At 42.5% G+C, this 26,894-nt stretch overlaps 1 protein-coding gene across 1 annotated transcript in view; it reads right to left on the bottom strand.

Annotated features, from left to right (window-relative positions):
• plxnb2b (plexin b2b) overlaps positions 1-26,894 on the bottom strand; it is a gene marked incomplete at both ends in the record, with an annotated part of 194,558 nt that overhangs the window by 20,892 nt on the left and 146,772 nt on the right. The window contains 7 exons of the mRNA XM_080737057.1: positions 3,162-3,318; positions 9,451-9,597; positions 13,048-13,114; positions 17,225-17,406; positions 21,402-21,631; positions 23,770-23,870; positions 25,246-25,382. Coding sequence (XP_080593183.1) covers positions 3,162-3,318; positions 9,451-9,597; positions 13,048-13,114; positions 17,225-17,406; positions 21,402-21,631; positions 23,770-23,870; positions 25,246-25,382 — 1,021 coding nt within the window. The remainder of the gene's footprint in view (positions 1-3,161; positions 3,319-9,450; positions 9,598-13,047; positions 13,115-17,224; positions 17,407-21,401; positions 21,632-23,769; positions 23,871-25,245; positions 25,383-26,894) is intronic.

Below are 26,894 nucleotides of genomic sequence, written 5' to 3'. Positions count from 1 at the left end.
AAGTGACCCCAGGCCATCCCAGGAATGGGTGGACCAAAGCCTTTGGTCCACCCATTCCTGGGACACGTGAGCCGAAAGCTCACATGCTCTCTGTTAACAATTCCCAAATTTTTCACAGATTTTGCCTACATGAGGTCTTCTGAAGGAAGACTAATTAACAGTATTATGCCAAACAAAAAAATAGCAAAATAAAATGTAAACCAAAAACAACAACAAAGACAACGTAATGCGTGATTGCACTAGCAAGTCCTTATGAGTAATCATGACACAAGATTTCATTCACCTGTGAGATTCTCATTATGGAGACACTCCAGGGCAGTTTGACAAGTCTTGACCCATTTTGAGTTTTACTTTTGTACTGTGGATATATTCTGATGCCAATACTTGTGTACTTAAAGCAACATTTCAGTACAGGACTTTTACTTGTAGCTGAGTATTTTTCTATAGTGGTATTAAAGGGACAGCCCACCCATCGTCGCTTTTGTAACATTCCTTAAAGGGGAATACCACTCATTTTCAACATTGAACAATGTCATCTTGGAGTTGTTGTGTGGAAATAAGAAAAAAGTCCCCCCCTTCTGTGTTTCCTAGAACTGGAGGATTGATTGTGGGGTTTGGCTTGCAAAGTACACTTTTATGACATCATCAAGTGCAAGCCAAACCCCACAATCAATCCTCCAGTTCTAGACTACAAAATATAGCCCTTAAGAGTTTTTCTTACTGGAGATTATGTCGGTCATGAAATCATTGGCTCAGGAATGCACAAGAAAGTAATTTTGGGGGTGAACTATACCTTTAAATTAAAAAAGAGGGGAAAAAAGTACTTCTTCCACCACTGATTACTGCACACCACAAAATGATGTCACTTTCTGAAATTAACACAGCCGTACTACGACGACGGACCGCAAGCTCATTACAGAGTTATTCATTCAAAAATAGCAGCTCCAGATTCGAGGAGGTTATCGCTCTGATTCAACTTGAAAGCGCGTCGATGTCTACTTATCTAAAATTCATAAAGAAACGCAATCCGGCGGCATGTGTGGGAATATAGACCGCCTTTGATGTGGTTGGAGCGACGTCTGCGCGGAGCTTTAGGCTTTCATGCCGTTTTCCCTGAGCTCTGTGATTAATGCAAGCGAGCAAAACTTTGTTTAGGGATTGAGGAGGAGTCGTTGCATTGTGTTGCTGGCTGCCACGGCCTGTACTGGTCCTTCTCGGCATCATTAATGCCTTGTGCACTCCCGAAAGAGAAGGAGAGGTCATTCTTTAATTGATCAAACAAATGGCTGCTCCATCGGAAACGCGCGCCTGTTGGGAACGGGGTCGGATCCACAAGAAGCTAGGGACGGGACGATAAGCGATATTATCGTATATCGTGATAAAAAACATTGTGATATCGTCCTCCATCATGCATTGGGTTCAATTCACCTTTTATTTGCTGAGCTGCATATTCGGTACCTACCTCTTAAAGGCTCTAGAATTGGTAAAAGGTACTTTTTTCACTCTATCAAATGTCTTTGCCAAGAAATAGCCGATCTACAAGCCAAATGTTCTGCCCAATGATAATGGATTTCGATTATTGCGATAATATCGTAAATCCTTTTCTTTTGTCACAATAATCGTGATAAGAAATGTTCATATCGACCCATCCCTACAAGAAGCGCTCGTCCGGTCCACTTTGCAGTTCCTCGGGTCGTCAGCAAAACCCAGAACTAGTGTGTGACAGTTGATCAGATGATATGAGATATATGCAAAGGACGTACAGTATATCGTACATGCTACGGAGATTCCTGGAATGTATGGATAGGAGAAATAATAATTTAATCATGAATTCCAAGAATGCCCAGAATTTGTTTAGATTTTTGAATGAACCCTAGCATCCATATTCTCGGCTATTTTCGAAAGCGATTTGGTGTAGAGAGAAAACAGGAGGGTACCAAGTATAGACCCCTGAGGGATTCCGGTCAACAAAGGAAGGGGTTAAGAGTTAACCCCTACTGTTTGATGAATTGGACCACTTAACCGTTAAGTGGTCCAATTCATCAAACAGAAATACGTCTTAATGGCAACACTAAAAAGTGTTGTTTGGCATTAATGATCTGTTAATTAGTTAACCTTTGCCTGGACTGACATCCTTCAATTATTGAGCGTTCTTCTGCTTGAACATGCAGTTCCACTTGATAAGTGGTGCTCAACAAATTTACCCTTTGGCTTTAAAACCTATTTTGTTGATCAATCATTAAAAAATAGCCAACACGTCAGAGAGTTGCAAATCATGATTTAGTTTTAGTCATTGTATTTTGAATACATTTTAATGTAGTTTTAGTCATATTTTCTAGTTTTAGTTGGCTAAATACCAATATATTTTAGTCAACTAAATCTACAGCTGATTTAGTCGAGTAAAATGTATTTTGGTGAGCCGCGATGGCTTTGAAATGCCTGATTTATATACTCAGCTGTGTACCGGACATTGCAGATCTACAAGCTCGCAAGGCGTCGAGCTGCGACACATCGTGAGCTTGTAGATCAGCTGTTTTCGGAGATTGACACCTGCACACAACCAAGCATGTATTTTAGTTCTACTGAATCTCATCTCCACTAGTCCCTCCCTAACATTTTAGTCTAGTTTTTTATTCGTCGACAATATTGTCAATACATTTAGTCATAGTCTTAGTTATCATAGCTGTTTTTTTTTGTTTGTTTTTTTTGTTTTAATTTAGTTTTCGTCTGTGAAAAAAGGTAGTTGAATTACATTTTTCGTCAGCGAAAATAACACCGCGGATGAGTGCACCAGAAGAGGGAGCCACTCCAGGGCTCACAAGGGGGGGGAAAGTGGGACTGAGTTACCAGGGCCCAAGGTGGAGGGGCCTTAATTATTTTATACATTAGCTATTGAAAAATAGCAGATATACAAGCTCACAGCGCGGCACAGAGTGCAGCACTGTGAGCTTGTAGATCTGCTATTTTTGACAAGTCGTGAAAATGTGTGCTTATCTGCTATTTTTCAATAGTTAAAGCACAACATTATGCGTACTAATGCGTTCCCAGTCTGAATGGGTTAAACCCCCTCCCCTTATGAAGAACATTCATGGGGGGCCCACAGTGAATCCTTGTACCCAGGGCCCAGAATGTGGCGCGACACCCCTGCACCACTCACTCACCCAGCGTGACACTGTCCACCTTGGGCCTCAGCGAGTAGGGCAGGTTCCTGTACACTGTCTCTATGATCTTCTCCTTCACCTGGGAGATGGTGTCACAGTTCAGCACCTTGACCGGCGTCACGTCCGGACCCTCGCCCTGCACCAGCACCTGCAGGGTCTGCAGCGCGCACGCACACACACACACACACACACACGCACGCACGCACGCACGCACGCACGCGCACAGACAGGAACACACCCACACCCACAAATGTTTAGAGGTTTCACAGTTAATCGAACTAGGTCAAGATTTTGAAAAAAATATTTCGAAAATAGTGAAAATAGCAGTCAATAATTAAAAAAACAGTGAGCATGTATATCTGCTATTTTCTTTTTTTATTATTATTTTCCCATGACACCGTTGTGTGAAGAAGGCTGTGTGTATAGTGAGGGTTTCTTGTATAGAATATTGTATGTCTTTATATGTCTTGATGAATTGAATACATAGAACCAAAGTGGAAACAATAGCCGGGCATTGCCAGACTCTTTTAGAAGCCGCCAGGGCTTTTTGTGTTATCCTTTCAGCATTATTGTAGTACCGTACGTCTGTACTTTTTGCAAACTGTTAACACTTTTGCTGCCTCTTACTTTGAAGGGATGAATTTCCTTGCTACCGCGCCGCTTCCTCCATAGGCTTCCGCTCTTATTTTGAAGGGCCGGGCGGGAATTTGCGCCAATTTTTTGGCGCAACGTTTACCCCATCTAGTCACGTGACAGTGTGTTGACATGAAAGTGTCATGGCAGCCACCACACGAAGGCAGATTTAGCTCGAAACATGCCAGCCTTGGGATCAAAATTTATTTTTTCGAGTAAATGAACCTTTATTGAAAGATCAATGGATTTCTATGGAGGAGCTTCACTTCGTGTGCACGCCCAACGTGCAGATTGATCAGCCCAGAAGTACAGAAAGTCATAACAGTTTTACTGTATTTACAGTAAGAGTGACGAGCTGCCCCGTCAATGGCGTCATGGTATTAACCCTTTCATTGACGAGCTGACATGTCAAAGGCAGCTTAGGTGTTAATAAAGTATTTAATGAATCAAATCAAACCAGCGAAGTGTTTCTTCCCAGCTGAAAAGACCAGGCACTTGCCTATAATAACCCTTCAAAACGCCCCGAGTTGAAAGTATTTCAGCTCGCAAGCTCCAAAAAACAGATGTTCAGCACCTCACCACCACTGCTGCTGGGTTTCCAAATAACACACTTCTCTTCTTAAAAAAAAAAGAAAATTACAAAACATCCACTGCTGCGAAAAAGAAAAAAGTCTTGCTGGACACGGCCCCTTGTGGCCTGGTGTCGTGCCGTGGTCAGTAAATAGCAGATCTACAAGCTCACAACACGCCACAACGTGACACCTTGTGAGCTTATATATCTGCTATATTTAGTTGCCTGGTTAATAAACCAGACCGAACACAACAACACCCCCTGGCGGTAGTGGTGTTGTAGTACGGTCTGGCACCGATCCATTGAGATTCTATTTCCTCAACCAGCTTCACGGGTTGACCAATTAGGGTTGTATGTTTGGGGAACGTGGTTTCTGTAGGCTTGGGGCAAGTGGTTTGGGGCAAAACTCTTCCTGAAATCCCAGACTCTCTTCCCAAAACAAAGTGTGTGATAGAGGCTGGCAACGCCAGGCAAATATTTCGTTATTTACGGTATGCATATGTGCATATGTCGCCACAGCAGTTGCGGCAAGGAAGCTCTGCTGGATTCGAAGCCAAATAGGAAGTCTTTATCAGCATGCAGTTCAAATTAATGTCCCAGCTATTTCCCCTCCTGCTGGTTTGATTTTATTACCCGGGTAAACATTTTCATAAATACTTCATGCTTTCAATCACTAATGATAAAGTAGGGTATGTTAGACCCGCCCCTTGCTGCAGATGCAGCCAATAACATACATTTCCGGGAGCATTTCGCAGACCGGAAGTTCCAAGGTGGCGGATTTGAATTTGTCGAAAAAGTGGCTTCAAAAAGGGTCTGTAGAAAGTAGAAACCAATGGGTCACAAGACGGTTCCCGTCGTCCATATACAGTCTATGATTGGCATACATACACATGGACACACAGGCACACACACGCACACGCGCACACACACACACACACACTCAAGACCCTCTATATGTCCAGGTTGTCTTAGCAACCGTGCTCTCAGTGTTGACACCTGCCAAGAAGCCCTCCACCTTGGCCCTCTAATGAGGACAGGTGGCAGAATTACTAGAATAAAAATACAATAATGTGGAAATACTTTGCCAAAGGCATCGACAGATACTTATCGTATCAAAAGTAAAAGTACCATAAATAGCCAGTCTATAAACTCACAGCCTGTCACCACGACCTGTCGTGTGAGCTTGTAGACGAGGCTATTTTCAAATAGATGAGGTAAAGAATGTGGGTTTTGTATTAATAAAGCAACTTATAAGTAATGTTTTCAAGTGATTGTAGTCGCGTAAAAAAAAATACAATATTTGCCTCGGAGATAGTAATGGCATAGTAGAAGTAAAACGTCCAAAACATGGAAATACTTGAGTAAAGTAAAAGCGTGCCTCATAAAGTCGTACTTAAAACACAGTGCTTGAGTAGATATTGTACTTGAGTTACTTTCCAGCACCGCGCCCACCGCTAATGATCAGCCTCAGCCCTGGGCTGAGTGTGAGAGTGCACCGTGGTGGGCCAAGATGACACCTCCGGCTCTCTCTCTCTCTCTATCTCTCTCTCTCTCTCTCTCTCTGTGTGTGTGTGTGTGCGTGCGTGTGTGCCACTCTGGTCAGAAATAGCAGCTGACCACTCCATAGACTCACACAGAGAGCCATGGGAGACGTGGGTAACCCAATCTTAGTGCCAGCAGCATCCCAGCCTGTCTCCATCTGTGGGGAACGGGAGAGAGCCGGCCGGCCTGCCTGCCTGCCTCTGTCGTGGAGAAACCTCATGTCTCCACATTCATGGCATAAAGCAGTGGTTTTCAACCCCTTTTTTCATATCAAGGGCGGTTATTTATTCTGTATTTGAGTCTCAGACCCCAAAAAAGTGGAATATTTTGCTATCGTTGGATGAGATTTTGTCCGCAATTCCATACTGTACTGATGATGTGTTAACAGGCAAACTCTAATCTGCAGCGGAGCTTCCTTGCCAGGCAAACGTTGATCAAAATAACAATTCTTCTACATTCTCTAAATGTGTAGCCTTCTTGCGGTGCAGATGTTTAACAATACTTCAACTCTGGACCTGTAAGGGTCCATTTGGTTTCATTTTACAGTACGCTCTCAAGAGTTAAAGATCTACAGTATAAGGGTCCATTTGGTTACCAACTCTCCGTCATTGAGCTGGGGACCACATGTAACGCCCTCAAGGACCACTGGCTGAGAACCACTGGAATAATGCAATAAAATCTCATCCCAATTGAAACATTTTGTCAGGCCACGTTCCAATTATCACAACACGATATGTAGAATGATAACATTTAGGTGTTCATTCTGAAACAACACACAGCCAGATGGGAGGCTTTAACCCAGTGTTTCTCAAACTTTCACATTTCAAGGTTTCCCCTTAACTCTGACAGTGTACAAATGGAATCAAATGAACCCTAACGGGTTCATTTGGTTCCATTTGTACACTGTCAGAGTTACATACTTGGGTCAATTTAGACCCCCATAAAGGAGCCCACAGAGTCCCTGGAATCCACTTTGAGAACCACTGCTTTACTTAATGGAATATCTGAGACAATAATGGTTTTATGGAAGATTCTTCTGAACATGTAATCTATTGCTAGTTTGATCAATTCTAATACTCTTGTAATCTTGAAAATAACTAATATCTGATCTACAGGCTCACAAGATCCTGTAGATCAGCTATTTTCGTGCTTCCGAATGACTGAAATCAGTCGTGGCGGCTGAGAACTTTAATCCACACATATTTCAACTTGTTCAGCTTTTTTGGGGTAAACGAATGCCCTACTGTGCCGGGTACGAGGCTAGTGCCATACTGTAGTGTCACGCAAAAAAGGAGCAAAAAATAACAGTTCCACAAGCTCAGAATGTGTCGCATTGTCATTTTCCTTTTTACACTCTTTTTCTCCTTTTTCTGAAAGGTAACAGCTTTTGGACATACAAGGTTTCCGGCGTCCGACCGCGACAGAAATGAAAGTAACAGGAGCTAGAGCTTCTTGCGATGCATGTGGAGTAGTGGAGCTCATGGTGTACTATCCTCGCTAACACAATCACAGAAGGCGATCCGTCTCGGCGGGAGGGACGTGTAATTCGGTCTAATTTGATAATTGTCCCCGACAACGGCATTACCCATGGGTCTCTTTATTTATGCAGACTTTTAACAGAAAACAGCTGGGTTCACATTAGCCTCCATTAAGAGCAACACGATAGTGAGCCAAATAAACTGAATTTGGGACTTCAGAGAAAGCCGCTGTGCCGTGTCCCATTTGGATACGGCTGTTTTGCAAAGGTCGGGGAACAAGTCACGGGGAGAGCTTACCTAAGACATTCCCTGGGGGCCCCTAACAGGGGCGTCACAAGGGGGGGGAGTGGGACTGAGTTACTAGCTCACAGCGCGGCACCGAGTGCAGCGCTGTAGCTGAGCTTGTAGATCTGCTATTTTCCAATAGTTAAAGCACAAGGGGTTCCCCCTATGAAGAACATTCATGGGGGGCCCACAGTGAATCCTTGTACCCAGGGCCCATCATTTGGTTTGACACCCCTGCCCGGGGGTCCCTAACGTGGTCCCTGGGTGCTCTGGGTGCCCTAGTTTGACCCCTCTTATGCTACTAAAAGCAGATTCATTTTTTTACGTTTTTTCCTGTAATGTAATGTTAATGGGACACTACTATCGCCAAAATAAAAGTCTGGGTTTCCGAGGCTAATGGGACACCAACTTTAGCGGCTGATAACACCAATTTAGCTGTGTCTCAGAAAGGGTTATCATACCAAAATATAATCTACAGATATAGAGCTTTTATAAAATGCATGGTAACCTTTGCCACCTTTTTGATACCGACATCTCGTATGGCCCATGGACTAATTAGGCTCCATTTGTACACTCTCTTAGGCTCCATTTTGGGCCTTTGACTAGGGCTGTCACGATTATGACATTTTACATGACGAATACTAATTGCGATTAACAATTTAATTGTGTTTTTGTCGTTGACAATTACATTTCTGTTTGGCTTTTAGGCTTTGAAGTTGCACATGGCAGATATGACACATAACCTAAATATAAAAATAGATTACTGACATATTTGACAACTTCATACTTAAAAAAGAACATTTATAGATCATTTACAGATCTGCGATGCGACACGTTGTGAGCTTGTAGATCGGCTATTTCCACTATTTTTGACTTTTAAAAAAAAATATATGAAAATTTTTCAACATGGAAACGATTATGAAAAATAATCGCGATTATGTAAAATAATTGCGATTAGACGATGATGTAATAATTGTGACAGCCCTACCTTTGACCCTAAGCAATGCATTTCTCAATGCTGTGTATTGGAATGTGTTCAGTCTGAGGAGCTCCTGAGCTCAGAACATTGACACCGAAAATGGATGTGACAAAAGCTGGGCGGTCGCCTCGGGGGTTTGTCGCTGGTTGCCTTGGCAACAGTGCCGCGGAGTGCACGCATGTGTGCGTGCAGGCGCATGTGTTTGTGTGTGTGCGTGTGTGCGTTTCGTTCACCAGGATGTGAAATGCCATTCTGTCACCACACCGGTATTATACTATAGGTGTGTGTGTGTGTATTGTACAGTATATACAGTGTGTGGAAAAAGTATTTTTTTACTCAAGTAAAAGTATCAATACTTCAATGTAGAAATACTCTGTTGACCGGAATTCAAAATGTATTGTATTTTCTTTTTTGCATGAAGTACTCATTATGAAGAAGGTCCCATTTCGCTTGTAGATTGGCTATTTTCAAATGGCCGAAATGTATATATTATTTGCAATAATAATCTAAACTACAAGATTATTACAAACTAACAACTGTAGTAACTACAGCATTTTTTTTACTTAGGTACAGCTGTTTTTCAATAGCTAAAGTATAAAATAATTAAGGCCCCTCCACCTTGGGCCCTAGTAACTCAGTCCCACTTCCCCCCCCCTTGTGACGCCCCTGTGTGTGTGTGTGTGTGTGTGTGTGTGTGTGTGTGTGTGTGTGTGTGTGTGTGTGTGTGTGTGTGTGTGTGTGTGTGTGCGTCTGCGTGTGCGTGTGCGTGTGTGTGTGTGTGTGTGTGTGCGTGCGTCTCACCAGGACGCAGTACTCCACGTCGTCTCCCAGCAGTCCCGTGTCGTTCAGTGTGTACTTGGCTTTCTTCACCCTGGCGTCCACGGGACCTTTCTCAATCTGGTGCTTGATGGCTCGGAACAGCTTGTATAGGGGCTCACCTGCAGAGTCCTAAAACACACACACACACACGCGCACGCACGCACACACACACACACACACACACACACACACACACACACACACACACACACACACACACACACACACACACACACACACACACACACACACACACACACACACACACACACACACACACACACACACCTTTGTATCAGTATACTTGTGCTGTGAGGACATCAACATTTATGGATGAAAATAGCCGAACTAGAGACAAAACATTGCAGATCTAGAAGTTCTGTGATTTTTTCGGTGTGTGACATCGCCACACAATCTAAGTAAAAACACATCTCATTCACTGCCAGACATATTTAACCAAATAGCTATTTCTTAACTTTCATTACCTTTTCAAGTCGTTGCAAAATATTTTTCTCAAGTAAGTTCCAGTCCGATCTCGAACACGGAAACGCACACTACGCTTCAGAGTCGCCGAAAAGAAGGTGCATCTTAAATGGTCAAACCCTTCTGAAAAAAAGCTAGCACGTTTTGACGGCAGACAGAGTGAAACAAACAGGAAACAGGAAATAAATATGGGCGTTTTCCTGCAAAACTTTACATGGGAGCTAATGGAGATCCGTTTTTTCGATCACGCCTACATCCTGTTTCCTGTTGGAAACCGGATCCGATTTTTTTACAGAAGATGTGAATCATTGCGATAGTTTGTTAAATTCAATAAAAAAATAAATCTGTCCAAACTCATCAATGTCAGCAAATGAGTTTAGTATAAAATAGGGAAAACTCATCGGTGACATATAGCGTTAAGGAGCACTCCTTCTAACGATGCACCAGAGCTAGGTGCCACATGGGGTCCCTGGTGAAGCTATTGTGATGGCAGATCACTGATGAGTGTCGGCCAGCACGTTTGGTGGGGATCGGAGCAACGGTGCCCCTTAGAGGTCCGCATGGACAATGGTCCTCACAATGTATGTTTCTCAAACTTTGTTTGGTCCTCACAAGGATGGTAATACAAACACACATGCAAAACTCGCACACACACGCACGCGCACACAGAATTGTCTCAGAACTTTGTCAAGTAAGCTGCAGTAATTAGACCCTTGCTCCCAGAGTAATGAACATGCTGCACATGCTGAATTCTAAGAGCTAATAAAAGAAATGGGACTGACTGACCGCGGATTCAAAACATTTCAATGCTTTTCAAAAAAAAGAAAAGAAAATCCTTTCACACGGTATAGACACAGATTTAACCTGACATAGGCCTACAGTATGTTAAAACCCATTCAGAACTGGTACACATTATTGTGTATCATTATCTTATGCTTTAACTATTGAAAAATAGCAGATATACAAGCTCACAGTGCGGCACCGAGTGCCGCGCTGCGAGCTTGTAGATCTGCTATTTTTGAAATATCTGGAAAATTTGAATTTTGACCTGATTCTATCGTGTCCTTTGAATCCTTGTATGTCAGCAATCTGGCTATAGCCATCGTCAAAGAAAAGGTCCTTTTCACTTAACTGGAGCTCAGTTAGTCTGTTCTTGAGAGACTACTATGTCAGTGGTTCTCAAACCTTTTCATGTGAAGGACCCCCAAAAATGATATTTATTTGGCCACGGAACCCCATCTCAAAATATTTAGTTCCAGGGACCCTCCAGAAGCAAAATTTGAGTTTCAAAAGTTTGCTTTAAAAATACATATATTCAAAGATTTTCAAACATTTTCACAACTTTTTCAAAAATAGAAGATCTACAAGCTCGCAGCGCGGCACCCTGTGAGCTTGTATGTCTGCTATTTTTCAATAGTTAAAGCATTCAATAATTCTAGGCCTAAATTGGTTAAAAAAAAGAAAATCCTTTCACACGGTATAGAAACAGATTTAGCCTGTCATACAGTATGTTAATGTGTGAATCGGGGATCAGAGGAGAATCCTTTTTCGATGAAAATGAATTTCCGCAGAAGGATATTCAGCAACGTCCACAAAGCTACACTCGCCGACAAGAACAGATTTTCAAGCGAAGGCCGCTTCAAGTCGTGACGCTGTATTAGCTTGAAGATTTGTCCTTGGGAGGATAAATAAGAGCAGGGGTCTTCAATGTTTTTTCAGGCCAAGGACCCCTTAGCTGAGAGAAAGAGATGAAGCAAGGACCCCCACGTATAAAACTGTCTTTCAGATGAAACATTTTCAGAGACAAAAATATCAAAAGTCTTCCAAAGAAGCAAGGTCTGTTACAATGAATTCAGAAAATAATAGCCATCACTCTGAAGTCCTTCTGGTACTTTTTTAATTCATTAAGGCGCAGGCAGCATTTTGGGAGTATCACGCTGAGGAAGGCTTTGATGCCGGAACTCGTCCGTCCGTGGATACTGCCCACCGTGCCGAAAGGAATTAAAAAAAGACACCAGAAGGACTTTCGGAGTGCTGGCTATTATTTTCTCATTTGTGAGCCGTGTGCACCCGGCAAATTGCATTCATATAGACTGTGACTGTGAGTGTGCTTTTTTTCTCCCTCGACTTTGTTACAGTGTATTAAGGTTTAAAATGGGCTTGCATCTCCATCACTGAAACAGTCCATAGAGCTAAGGAAAAGTGGTGGCAGAGCAACAAGGGCAACTACCAGAGGGGACTACCATTCAGACGTAGTGTGTTTGGTCTTCTCTGTTAAATTATTCCATCCATCCATCCATCCATCTTCAACCGCTTATCCGGAATCGGGTCGCGGGGGTAACAGTTCCAACTGAGACTTCCAGATTTCCTTATCCCGAGCAACTTCCTCCACTCCCTCAGGGAGTATACAGAGGGACGTGCATCGAGGACCTTCCTAAGAAGGCGCTCGGGAGGCATATAGATGCCCGAACCACCTAAGCTGACTCCTTTCCAAGTGTAGGAGCAGCGGTTCTACTTGAAGTCTCTCTCGGGTGACTGAACTTCTCACCCTATCTCTAAGGGAGATACCAGCCACCCGTCTGAGGAAACCCATTTCGGCCGATTGCACCCGCGACCTTATACTTTCGGTCATGACCCACACTTCATGACCATAGGTGAGAGTAGGAACGAAGATTGCTCGGTAGACAGAGAGCTTTGCCTTCCGGCTCATCTCTTTTTTCTTCACAACAGTGCGATTTAGCAACAAAATGATTTGACCTTCAAATTCAAAGTTAAGAGATGGCTTGCCGTTGAAGCAAATCAAATGTGTAATCATGGGTAATTATCAGCTCCATTTGTCGATGGTGTCATTTCTCATACTTTATTGTAATTGTTCTGTCTCCCGTTCTATGTCTACTTGTCATGTATTGATATGTCTGTTCTTGTATATGGACAGCTTTATCACCACTTTTTAGCAGCCTGCTGCTCAGGGACTACAACAAATGAGCTTCTGGCGAACTCTGGCTCGTTTACGCGGATGTGAAAACTGACATGTTGATTAATGTGCACTGTCCCCGGTAGATAGATGAATAAATCAATAAAAAGATATATCATTACCTTCAAGAACTGATAGAGGCAGATAGACATCCAGTTACACAGCATTCTCTCCACCACCGTCTCTGACCTGGAGAAGACAACATAACATAACAACATTGTTGTTTTTTTACCGTTCAGCAGGGACATGCTGGGCTCCTGATTCAGCACGGGGAAAAGAGTTGGAGAGGCCCTCATTGCGCGCTATATAGAGAGATCTCTCTCTATAGCGCTGCTGCTACTCAAAGATTTGTGACAAAGCGACAAGCCAGTGGGCCAATTACATTTCGTCGTTGTCGGTAGGAAACCTTGTATGTCCAAAACCGTTTGTTTTGTATTTATCATTTTAAAAATGATTTTAAACTAGTGAAAAAACAGCCCATCTACAAGCACACAACGCCTCGCGGTGCGAGGCGTTGTGTGCTTGTAGATCTGCTGTTTTCACTACTTTTGTGCGACGGCTTTGTATGATGAAGCAGGGCTTTGCTTTGCAAAAAAAATATACAAATTTGAAACTTGGAGATACAAGGTTTCTGCCCGACAGTGACCATTTACTTTGTTGGCCGCCCAGCCCCCAAAATGGAACAACGGCCGACATTTTATTATTTTTTTCCCCCTAATGGCCGGGAATGAACCGGCCGTTCGGGAGTTGTCCCGCTTTTCCCAATGGCCAGCACGTCCCTGCCGTTCAGGGTGCTGCTGATGATGATGACACTTTGCTGGAAGCTGTCCATCGGTGCGGGGGCCTATTGTTAGCTGTTAGCATGCCTAATTAGCAGTCTTGTTATATAGGGGGGTGCAGGGCGTGTTGGCACAATGGTCTAATCAGCATAACGAGCCTCTCTCCCCATCGGGGGATAATTAGCGATGTGTACTCGCAAAAAAAAAAAACAGCCCAGTCTGAGGGCCCTGCTGAGGCAAGGAGTTGACAGTTCAGGATCGCGCAGCCCTCCAGAATTATTAAGTCACTAAGAGCGGGAAAGTGTCTGCGTCATTTATTTTTTATTTTAACCACTTTAAACCAGTGGATTTCAACCTTTTTTTCATATGAAGGACCATTATTTATTGGGCATTTGAGCCACGGACCACCATTTGATGAGATTTACCGTAGAATATTTTATTATCGTTGGGGAAATGATTTTGTCCAGAATTCCATGCAGTATTAATGTCAGTACCCCCAGTATTAACTAAGTACCACAGGATGATAACTCTTGAGAGCGTAAAATGAAACCAAAATGGAGCCGTAAGGGTCCATTTGGTTTCATTTTACGCTCCAAAGACATAATTGAGGTGGTCCTTGACTTGAAAAAGTGTTAGCACTGATATTGTAGTGACATGTGTAGTAACATGTGTTTTCAGGAACCCGTTAGGATTTTAGAAGACTACTGTTTTGTAGAATCAGGTCTCTCGGGTCTTAATGGGTTAAGTGAGCTAACTGTACCTCGAGACAGTCACACGTTCCCACTGGGGGAGGACAGGTGCGGTTCACAGAGGATCTGACCTTGAGATAATAATAATAGTAAGTATAGTAATAATAATAATAATAATGATAAATGTGTGCCCTGCTTTTATTTTTCTCACAGTTGATATCGGGCCAAGTACATTTGCATACTAATACTGTACCAGGAGATGGTTTGTCCTCTGCGTTTAACCCAACCTAACTAACTACAGTATTAGCATCAGTGGGCGACTAATTGGCGCCTGGGGAGCGGTTGTCTTGCTCAAGGACACCTTGTTGTCGCTAAGCCAAGAGGAGGAGGAGCCAGGGATCGAACCGACCAGACCCCAGGACCGTTCTGGTTCGCAAACGACCGCTCAACAGCAGTGGCTCCCAAGCGTTTTAGATTGAGACCCAAAAGAGAAATGAGACGCTTCGCGCCACGTTGTGAGCTTGTAGATCGGCTATACTTCTTAACTCATTTAGTGCCACCCCTTTCACCACTAGAGGGCGCCCAGTGGCCATAGAAAATCCCATAGAGATATGCTGGTATATGCAGAAGCCCTGCAGCCATGACTTGCCTGAACACTTTCCTTTGTGCATGTACAGGAAGAGGATGAAGTTAGCTTGAAGTTAGCTATTGGCTACCAAGCATTTTAGAAGCCTTATTTTCGTCAACTTAGCCATGATTAAACCTTGCACACCTCATGCATGGGAAAAAAACAGAGAAGAATGAGCTCTAAAAATTGGATTGCATTGGAGTGGATTTGTGCAGTTTGTTCACAGCTTTCAAACAAAAAAATCTGATTGGAAATCCGTTCAGGCATTCTTGAGATAATCGCCATTATGTTTTACATGTTATGTAAACAAACATGGCTGCCCTGTATGTTAGATGGGGTTGTATGGGGGTGGAACATGCAAAATCGCGATTGAAATCATGTTCACCAGATTTGATGGGGTCCAAAAAAAAAAAAAAAAAATTCAAAAAAAAATTTTTCAAATTTTTTTTCTTTTTTTTTTTTTAAAGCCGAACTTGTTCGGGATCGGCACTCTGCGATACGATAATAAAGCCGAACTAGTTCGGGATTGGCACTCAATGAGTTAAACATTTGTTTTCTAATTTATGGAATTTCTTCGATTTTTCATTTATTTAATAATGAAACATTTCTTTTTTTATTCTTGAAAATCGTAGCTTTTTGGGGATTTATTTTTATATGTTTTGAAATAATAATAATTAAATTCTAAATAAAGGTAACAAAAAAAGGGACCCATAAAAATGTGTCCGCGACCCAGGAATGGATCCCGACCCAGTGCTTGGGAAACTACAGTATCTCCAGTAATGAGCCGCTGTCGTCGCCCCCAAAATAAATGGCCAAACGTTTTTGCAGTTTGAATGGGACACCGTGTGGGACTTGAACCAAGGACCTTTCTGTATGCCCATGAGAAGGTGACTTACTGACTGCGCCACTGGAGAGACAACCCACATCATTAGAGTGATGCAAAGACAATGGTGAGGAGTCGTACACTCAGAGAGGCTAGCTTAGCCAATTAAACCCAGATATACTTTGTTGACGGGGGTCCCCCAGGCGTCTATACTACTTGATAGATAGATTAATAGAGATTTATTGACCCCACAAGGGACATGTAAAGGACAGCTCCAGACTAAATAACATATAGGCTCATTTATATTGATCCCAAATGACTGGCCATGGGGTCTGTTTGCAGAATTGCCCCTGTCGTCCATTTTCCCCAGCAGACCCCAGCAGCCCTCATAGCATAGAGTGGAGTCCATAAGCATACCACTCCTTAAACAATCTGTTTCGGTTTCCATTTTCCATTGAATTTGTTTTAAGTTGTTATTACACACGCATCCATGCCTTGGTTGTCCCACACGATCCGTAACAGTCACGAAAATCATATTTTGGGGTGAGCGTTTGGCACGAGTCAATGCCAATCAAAGTGACTGCACTGGCCAATCACAGCGAGTCTTTTCCGGGACTTGGCAAGACACATAACTACATATCATCTGTTTAGCAGATGGCGGCTCGTGTGGGACAACCAAGGCATGGATGCGTGTGTAATGAGGGCTGCTATGAGGGCAGCTGGGGTCTGCTGGAGAAACAGGGTACAGGGGCAATTCTGCAAAATAGACCCCATGGTTAGTCATCTGGGATTAAGATATAAGTAGGAAAATGAGCCTATATGTTATTTAGTCCAGAGTTGTCCTTTAATTTAGCACATTTAACACACTTGGTGCCAAACACAAGTTTCCAGAGTTTGGGCCGTATAGTACCTGTGCCAAACACGAGTTTCCTGAGTTGACTCCCAGAACAGCTCTATCTTTCAAACATGGCAGCCATGTTTGTTTACATTTGAAGAAAACACTAAAGCCTCTATCTTTTGAATGCCTGAACGGTTTTCCAAGCGGATCTTTTTAGTTTGAAAGCTGTGAATGGCACGCACACGTGTGGTGCATCATCCGTGCATTATCCGTGCATGACCCATGCACATCATGCACATTAAAAGGTAAGATTCTGGCAATTGAAGACATTAGTCGATTTTAATTCTATGCAGCAAGCAGGTTAATGTGTCATAAAGCCAATGTGCTTCTGCAAAAAAAAATACTTGTCTCACACATGGCCTAACGATATGCACGTTTGGCTTGGGACAGGGAATAACACTGGAGCAGCGTGTTGTAAAGCAGCATGTGTTTCCTGCTTACACTGCTGCTGTCTCTCTGCATGCGCTGCATTGCTTCCTCACCTGCGCAGCATGAGCTTGGGGTTCTTGCTGTGGACGTAGTCCCCCATCAGCTCCAGCAGCAGCGTCCGCATGATGTCCGTGTAGTACTCCAGCTTGCCGTGCAGCGCCACCGTCAGCAGGGAGGCGAAGTACACCTTGGCCCGCGCGTTGAAGTCCGGCTTGCCCTCGCAGGTCCGAATGAACTGAGTTTCAAATAATTAGAATGCGTGTTAAACAGTGGTGGAAAAAGTACCCATTTATTTTATTTTTTTACTTAAGATAAAGTATCAATACCGCAATGTAGAAATACCAAAAGTAGAAAGTACTCATTACGCAGAATGTCCCATTTCAAGTTTTCAAATGTATAATTATAAATCTTTTGAAACTAGCAGATCTACCAGCTCACAATGCATCACGATGTATTGTGAGCTTGTAGATTGGCTGTTTTCAAATGGCCAAAATGTAGGGCGGAAGTGGTTACTGTATGTTTTCTAATCATAATCTAAATCTACAAAGTAACTAGTAATTAAAGTAAAGTTAAATAATTGTAGTGGAGTAAAAGTACAATATTTGGATCCGAGATGTGCTGGAGTGGAAGTAAAAGCACAAGAAATGTGAAATACTCCAGCAAAGTAAAAATACCTCAAAACTGTACATAAGTACAGTATTTGAGTACCTGTACTTAGTTACTTTCCATCACCGTGTATAATGTAGCAGAGCGAGAAGGAAGAGCACGCACGAGAATACACACACACACACACACACACACACACACACACACACACACACACACACACACACACATTACGTGCTCAGTGTGCAAACAGCCGCCACGTGCACTGCACACACAGACAGCTTGTATTATGTTGATGGAAATTATCCCAAGTGCAATGCTAGTAATAATAAGCCCAACAATCCAAAACATAAAGCTCCATTTGGTTCGGGCGCTGTTAAATCGTTAGGGCTGCAACCAGACGCCAATTAGTGGGAGAGGGAGATTTTTTTCGCACACAACACACCCTGTTAACACCTGAGCTGTTTCAGTGCCAGGCTTTCACGCTTCAAAAGATCCACACATCTCTGTCTGATTCCTTTCTTTGTTGCTCTCACATCCTGTATAGCACATAAAAGGCTTATTAACCCAGTTAGAACGGGTACGCATTATTGCGTATCATTTTATGCTTTAGCTATTAAAAAATAGCAGATATACAAGCTCACAGCGAGCTTGTAGATCTGCTATTTTTGGAAAATCTTGAACATTTGTGCAATTCTTTGAATATCTTGACCCGATTCTATAGGTGTCTTCTTCTGAATCCTTCTAAGGTTTTTTGAAAAAGATATGTTTCTATGTCGGCGGTCCTCAAACCTTTTCACGTGAAGGACCCCCAAAATGATATGTATTTGGCCATGGACCCCCATCTCAAAATATTGTATCAGGGACCCCCCAGAAGCAAATATTTGAATTACAAATGTTCCCTTAAAAAATATATATATATTCAAAGATTTGAACAAATCTTCATGATTTTTCAAAAATAGCTGATCTACAAGCGCGCTGTGAGATTGTATATCTGCTATTTTTCAATAGTTAAAGCATTGAATAATTCTAGGCCTAAATTGCTTAAAAGGCATATTGAATATGCCTTTTCCAGTAGCAGGGTGCAAACATTACCGGTTCAAAAGAAAGAAATATATAACTTATATGGAACCTAGTTAAATTAATACGCAGAGAAGTGTAAGACCAGCTGTGAGGGGGGCATTATTAGCTGCTGAAACATTGGTTTTCTTTTTTATTTAGTTTTTTCTTTTTTACCACCTTTCTGTTACGCCAATTAATTCCTCCCGGCACACTTTTCGTCAATGCTGTTGTATTCTATGCCCTCCACCTCACCTGACAGTGAGGAGCCCCCACCGGGAGGACGTAGAGCCTGCCCTCCGTCCTACTCCTGCTCACGTGTGTGTGTGTGTGTGTGTGTGTGTGCGTGTGTGTGTGTGTGCGTGTGTGTGTGCCCCTTTGGAACTCTTACCTACAGATCTAAAAATAGAGACAGATGGTAATACGTTTAGCAGAGTACTCAAGCTATGGTTGAAATCAACAGTTTCTGACTGGTCATTTGAATGATTATGACTACTTTTGTTTCACAAGCTAATGTGTCTAATTTACTAGTGTGTATGTACAGTATATATATTCTTTTTTGTACGTGATTGGGGTTTAGACTAGCATTATTCTATTTTAGAAAAGCCTCAAGTGGACAGGTGTTTACACATTAACTCATTGAGTGCCAATCCCGAACTAGTTCGGCTTTATTAGCGTATCGTAGAGTGCCGATCCCGAACAAGTTCGGCTTTAAAAAAAAAAAAAAAAAAAAAAATTGAAAAATTTTTTTTTGAATTTTTTTTTTTTTTTTTTGGACCCCATCAAATCTGGTGAACATGATTTCAATCGCGATTTTGCATGTTCCACCCCCATACAACCCCATCTAACATACAGGGCAGCCATTTTTGTTTACATTACATGTAAAACATAATGGCGATTATCTCAAGAATGCCTGAACGGATTTCCAATCGGATTTTTTTGTTTGAAAGCTGTGAACAAACTGCACAAATCCACTCCAATGCAATCCAGGATTGCATTGGATTTTTTAGAGCTCATTCTTCTCTGTTTTTTTCCCATGCATGAGGTGTGCAAGGTTTAATCATGGCTAAGTTGACGAAAATAAGGCTTCTAAAATGCTTGGTAGCCAATAGCTAACTTCAAGCTAACTTCATCCTCTTCCTGTACATGCACAAAGGAAAGTGTTCAGGCAAGTCATGGCTCCAGGGCTTGGGCATGCATTACCAGCATATCTCTATTATTCTCTGGTCACTGGGCGCCCTCTAGTGGTGATAGGCTGGCACTCAATGAGTTAAGTGATGCATCTGGTTTGTCCAAAGTGATTGGAGGTATTTATACTTTACTTGAGTATTTCCAATTTCTAATACCTTTACTTCTACTCCACTAAAACTCAGGTTCAAATATTGTACTTTTACTGCACTACATTTATTTGAGCACTTTAGTTACTTGTTACTTAGCAGATTTTGATTGTTATTGCAAAACATGCATCAACATTGACCATTTCAACCCTATACATTTCGGCCATTTGAAAATAGTCGATCTACAAGCTCGCAACGCATTGTGGGCTTGGAGATCGGCTATTTTCAAAAGATTTTTACAGATTTGAAAACTTGAAATGGGACATCCTTCTTAATGACAACTTTTACTTTCGGTACATTAAGTACATTTTGATACCAATACTTTTGTACTTTTACTCAAGTCAATTTAGAATTCCGGACTTTTACTTGTAAGGGTGCCCTCACACCAAAATACCTATGAGAGTGGAATCCAGGTTCCGCCAATGCATTTCAATGAGAAGGGAGCGTTTTTTGCAGAAATCCTCTGCTGGCATGAAACCGCTTCACTCTCATTGAAATGCATTGGCGGAACGCGGATTCCACTCTCATAGGTACTTTGGTGTGAGGGCACCCTAACAGAGTATTTCTAAATTGCAGCATTGATACTTTTACTCAAGTAAAACATTTGAGCATTTTTTCCCCCCACCACTGCATACAGGGGTGTCACAAGGGGGAGAAAAGTGGGACTGAGTTACCAAGGCCCAAGGTGGAGGGGCCTTAATTATTTTATACTTTAGCTATTGAAAAATAGCAGATATACAAGCTCACAGCGTGGCACAGAGTGCCGCACTGCAAACTTGTAGATCTGCTATTTTTTAAAGGTTGTGAAAAAGTCTTTGAATATTTCAAATCCTTCGAAGGTTTTTTGAAAACCCTATGTTTCTATGTCAGTGATGCTCAAACTTTTTCATGTTAAGGACCTCCAAAATGATATGTGTTTGGCTACGGACCCCCATCTCAAAACCTTCTAAGGATTTGAAATATTCAAAGACTTTTTCAAATATTTTCAAAAATAGCAGATCTCCAAGCTTGCAGCGCAGCACTCGGTGCTGCACCGTGAGCTTGTATATCTGCTATTTTTCAATAGTTAAAGCACAAAATAATGCGTAATAATGTGTTCCCAGTCCAAATGGGTTGAACCCCCTCCCCCTATGAAGAACATTCATGGGGGGCCTGACAGTGAATCCTTGTACCCAGGGCCCAGAATATGGTGCGACACCCCTGACTGGCATAACATAAGGTCTCTCACGTTGATGAGGAAGGTCTTGGAGTTGAGCAGGTTGGAGAACTGGTTGAGGGCCTGGGCCACCACGGCGCGGCGGGCCTCGGGGATGTCCAGCTTGCCCGTGATCATCACGTCGTTGGCGCCGTCCTTGGAGGGCAGGAAGAAGACGCGGTCCGTGTAGGTCTTGTAGTCCAGGAAGGGGATGCGGCCCTCGCTCTGCTCGTTGGTGTGGTCCTCCATCTCGATCATCAGGTCTGAGGGAGACACCAGGACAGGGGTGGGAAAAGGACTCACGTTTTTAGGGTTAAAGGGGCCTCACCCTGCTTTTCAAAATATATATTTTATGTTTTATCGATAACTTTTTTCATTTATGTCTAATAATTCTTTGGGAAAATGGAAAACACTAAATACAATAAAATATTATTAAAAATAATTAAAAAAAATCGACCAGCTCACGTATTAGGAGGGTATTATGAGTCACCAGAAAAAAATAACAGGTGTTTTTAATGAATCTATCATGGTTAAAATGGAGTTTGAAGTTACAATGGGTGTGTATGGGGAGAGGCCCTGGAGGAGGAGGGCCTGCTAACATTTACATCAAATATCTGAATTTTTCAGGTATTTCCAATCTTCAGTACTTTTACTTCTACTCCACTACATCTCGTTTGCAAATATTGTACTTTTACTCCAGTACAGCTATTTGGAAACTTTAGTTACCAGTTACATTGCAGATTTGTATACATTTTGGCCATTAGAAAAAGCTCACATATCTCAAGAGTTTACAAATGGCTAAATGAGCACGGAGGATTTAGCTGTGCACACGCATGGTTAAGCTTGAACACGAGGAGCCAGACATGAAGATTATTAGCAGAGAAACAACGGCAACTCTACAAGCCTCTTTTATGACTTTAATTGTAAAACCGCTGCTCGTAATCCTTGTGAAATTATGCATAACACAGCAGCCACATAACATTATGTGGTTATACAAAGTACGCCACCAGACAGTAGATTATTATTATTATTATTATTATTATTTTTAATGTTGTTTTAAGTAATGTCTGTGGGACATTAGTGGAGGCGGGTGGGTACTGTACCATACAGTAACTGTGAACGGTACTGTACCACTGTGATTTTCAAACTTTTAAGGATGCGACTCGCAAAATAATCATATTTGAACTGGGATTTTGTGTTGTACCATAGTGTAACTGTGGTTATGAACTGTGTTGTACCATAGTGTAGCTGTGATTATGAACTGTGTTGTACCATAATGTAGCTGTGATTATGAACTGTGTTGTACCATAGTGTAGTTGTGGTTGTGAACTGTGTTGTACCATAGTGTAGTTGTGGTTGTGAACTGTGTTGTACCATAGTGTAGTTGTGGTTGTGAACTGTGTTGTACCATAGTGTAGTTGTGGTTGTGAACTGTGTTGTATCATAGTGTAGCTGTGATTATGAACTGTGTTGTACCATAGTGTAGCTGTGGTTATGAACTGTGTTGTACCATAGTGTAGTTGTGGTTGTGAACTGTGTTGTACCATAGTGTAGTTGTGGTTGTGAACTGTGTTGTACCATAGTGTAGCTGTGATTATGAACTGTGTTGTACCATAGTGTAGCTGTGGTTATGAACTGTGTTGTACCATAGTGTAGCTGTGGTTATGAACTGTGTTGTACCATAGTGTAGTTGTGGTTGTGAACTGTGTTGTACCATAGTGTAGTTGTGGTTGTGAACTGTGTTGTACCATAGTGTAGTTGTGGTTGTGAACTGTGTTGTACCATAGTGTAGCTGTGGTTGTGAACTGTGTTGTACCATAGTGTAGTTGTGGTTGTGAACTGTGTTGTACCATAGTGTAGCTGTGGTTATGAACTGTGTTGTACCATAGTGTAGCTGTGGTTATGAACTGTGTTGTACCATAGTGTAGCTGTGGTTATGAACTGTGTTGTACCATAGTGTAGCTGTGGTTATGAACTGTGTTGTACCATAGTGTAGCTGTGGTTATGAACTGTGTTGTACCATAGTGTAGCTGTGGTTGTGAACTGTGTTGTACCATAGTGTAGCTGTGGTTATGAACTGTGTTGTACCATAGTGTAGCTGTGGTTGTGAACTGTGTTGTACCATAGTGTAGCTGTGGTTGTGAACTGTGTTGTACCATAGTGTAGCTGTGGTTGTGAACTGTGTTGTACCATAGTGTAGCTGTGGTTGTGAACTGTGTTGTACCATAGTGTAGCTGTGGTTGTGAACTATGTTGTATCATAGTGTAGCTGTGGTTGTGAACTGTGTTGTACCATAGTGTAGCTGTGGTTGTGAACTATGTTGTATCATAGTGTAGCTGTGGTTGTGAACAGTATTATACCACATACAGTAGCTGTGAGAGTGAACTGTACACTACCGTACCAGTGAACTCCTTCTTGCAGCGGTCTCGCACGCTCTCCTCCAGGTTCTCCAGCTGGTGCTTGACCTTCTCGTACTCCCTCTCCGCCTGCTGACTCTTCCTCCTGCACAGATGGCACAGATCACACCACCGTTCTGCTTCCTCCGCTTTAATCCCAGTGCTACAAACATCAAGTCTCTAAATCGGCCTAAATCTGCCTTGAAGATGCATGTCAGTGGTCATTCACGGTGAGGAGGTTGAAATGCATTCAGGGCAGTGTTTGTTAAACTACTGTTTGGTGGACTTCACACCTGGATGTTTTAGTGTGATTAAAACAAACCCTGGCGAGTATTGTGGGAAAGTGCGGTTCATTTGCGCCTGTGCGAACGCTCATTCAAACTCTGGTGCGGACCAAACAAATTAACCCTGGTTCGCCAAAAACTGGGGTCTCGGTTCGCTTCCAAGTGCACAAGAGTTCGGTTTACTGTAGGTGTGAATGCAATCCGAATGCCTTCCATCACTCAGCTTGCTCATAATAGCTTCTAGGATAACATGGGTGTATACTATAGCCTACAAAAGCACAATGAAATAGTTTTGATATGATAGCCTGCACGGCTCACGAAGCTGACAGAGATAGATAACTCCTTATCTAGATATTTTATAGTAGCCTAATCGAACAATAATTGATTGGGTTTGGTACAGTAGGTACTTTAGAGGCAGATTTGCATGTCGAAAATAACCAATCTACAGCAGGGGTCTTCAACGTTTTCAGGCCAAGGACCCCTTAGCTGAGAGAGAGATGAAGCAGGGACCCCCACTACGTATTGTATAAAAGTGTGTTGCAGATTAAAAATGTTCATAGATTTCTTAGGCAGCGTAGACTTGTTTGAACAACACAACATCATCAGTGTAGGTTGTTCATGGTTCAATGTGTATTTTTAGACATTGAACCACTTGAACCGTCAATACTTAAGCCGACATCATAGTCGCCTGGGCGGTGGAAGGCTTTACACCGCGGTGTAGTCTTTTCGAGTCTTTTTGAGTCATGAAACTACAACGTTACGTCATTCCTCGCGGTGGAGAGCTTTACACCGCAAGTCCCAACACATCTCTCTGTTTTTACTATCAGACAGACAGGCTCTACACCCCGTTCACTGATTGGTCGATCTAGACCAGTCAGTCACGGTGTACAGGACTCCACCGTGAGTGACTATGATGTCCTACACTTATTTTCTGACTTGAGGTGGAAAGCTCTCCACCGGTGGATAGCTCTCCACCGTACACTCTGATACGGGCTTACGTCTGCTCTTCTCTTCCCTCACACCAAACCTCTTTGCCAAGAATAGCCGATCTACAAGCTCACAACGCCTCGCAGTGCGAGGCGTTGTGAGCTTGTAGATCGCCTATTTTCAACTAGCCCAAAAGTAGTCTACTGTATAGGCTTGTGTAGCCTATTAGTCACTTCTTTTGGGCTTGTTTTCAGAGAGCCTCAGCTGTACCTGTAGCAGTAGACGGAGACGGCGATGATGAGCAGCATGGGGACGATGACAGCAGGGATGATGATGTAGAGAGGGACCTCGTACTTCCTCTCGTAGTGCACGGAGCCCACCACCCACTCCCCTTTACCAAACTTGATCTGTGTGGGAGATGCAGAGGAGAAGACACACAACCACAAACCCAGTCATTCAGAGAGAGTTCCCTAACATGTTGGCAGCATATCGTCGTTGTCCGGTGGAAACCTCGTATCTCCAAGTTTCAAATGTGTACGTTCTTTCGCAAAGTAAACCCCTGCTTCAAGGCCATCGCACAAAAGTAGTGAAAACAGCAGATCTACAAGCACACAACGCCTCGCGGTGCGATGCGTTGTGTGCTTGTAGATCGGCTGTTTTCACTAGTTTAAATCATTTTTAAAATGATAAATGTAAAACGAACGGTTTTGGACATACAAGGTTTTCACCCGACAACGACGATATCGTCGTTGTCGGGTGGAAACCTTGTATGTCCAAAACCATTTGTTTTGTATTTATGATATGATATGATATGATATGATATGATATGATATGATATAGTACTTTATTGTCAGTACACACTGAAATGTGCCTTACGACACAGCAGCCATGTATTCAAAACATTTATACAAACATTTGTAACACAAGGCATACATACATTTGCAACACATCAAGGCATACATGACACACTGAGTCGTGGTGCAGCCCCTGTACCAGCACACCGAAATGTATAATTTTAAAAATGATTTAAACTAGTTAATAATAATAATAGTTACCTACTCCTCCCACGAGGGAAATTCAGTATTTGCAGCCCAACCCAGCTGCTTCACAGCCCACAAGGAGGGGTTAGGGGGGGTTAAGAGTTTTGCTCAGGGACACACATCGACATTGCTATCCTGGCCGGGGAATCGAACCAGGGACAACCAGGGGAACTGGTTCCCCAGGCAGGCTCCCTAACCATTCAGATAAAAACAGCAGATCTAAATCTTGTGTATTGGGTTTGTTTATGGCTATGTATGAGTCATAGTGACATGCCTATACAGTATATGGGCGTATTGGGTTTGATTATGGTTATGTCTGAGTCATTGTGACAGCCGGCCCTCCCATTTGCCAATTCTAATGTAGGATAAAATTATAATAAAAATAACTTACTATGAAATATTTTGTTTTACCACGGTAGATAAAACTGGGGCAATTCACTGACACTGTAGTTTTTCAGTCAGTATTCGTGGTGTCGGACAGAAGTAAATTAAGTGGCATGGTAACACGATAATTAAGATCTAATTGTAATTGTAACGTCTAAAAAGTGTGGCAAACAGCCAAATCAAAGTGCTAAACACACTTGTGTGTGTGTGTGTGTGCAGTACTGCTTTGCTCAGCACTTTGTTGTCAAGCACTCCTTCTTATTTTGTAATGTATTTTTCACGACTATTAATAGTCGACGGGTGTAATTTCTTCCCACAGTATTTTCTAGCCAGATAAATGAAACAATAGCTCACTTAGAGGGATTAGCAGTGGGAGAGGGTGTACGGCATTCATCAAGGAGCGCTGGCTGAGCCGTAATTAAATGTAATTGCTGGCCTGTGGCTAAGAGATAGTTTGAAAAGAGGGGTCCTAAGGTGTGCGGCCGGCACTCCCAC

This window comes from Nannobrachium achirus, assembly GCF_963921795.1.
Source record: "Nannobrachium achirus genome assembly, chromosome: 11".
Classification (NCBI taxonomy): domain Eukaryota; kingdom Metazoa; phylum Chordata; class Actinopteri; order Myctophiformes; family Myctophidae; genus Nannobrachium; species Nannobrachium achirus.
This window is presented reverse-complemented; position numbering and strand designations above follow the sequence as displayed.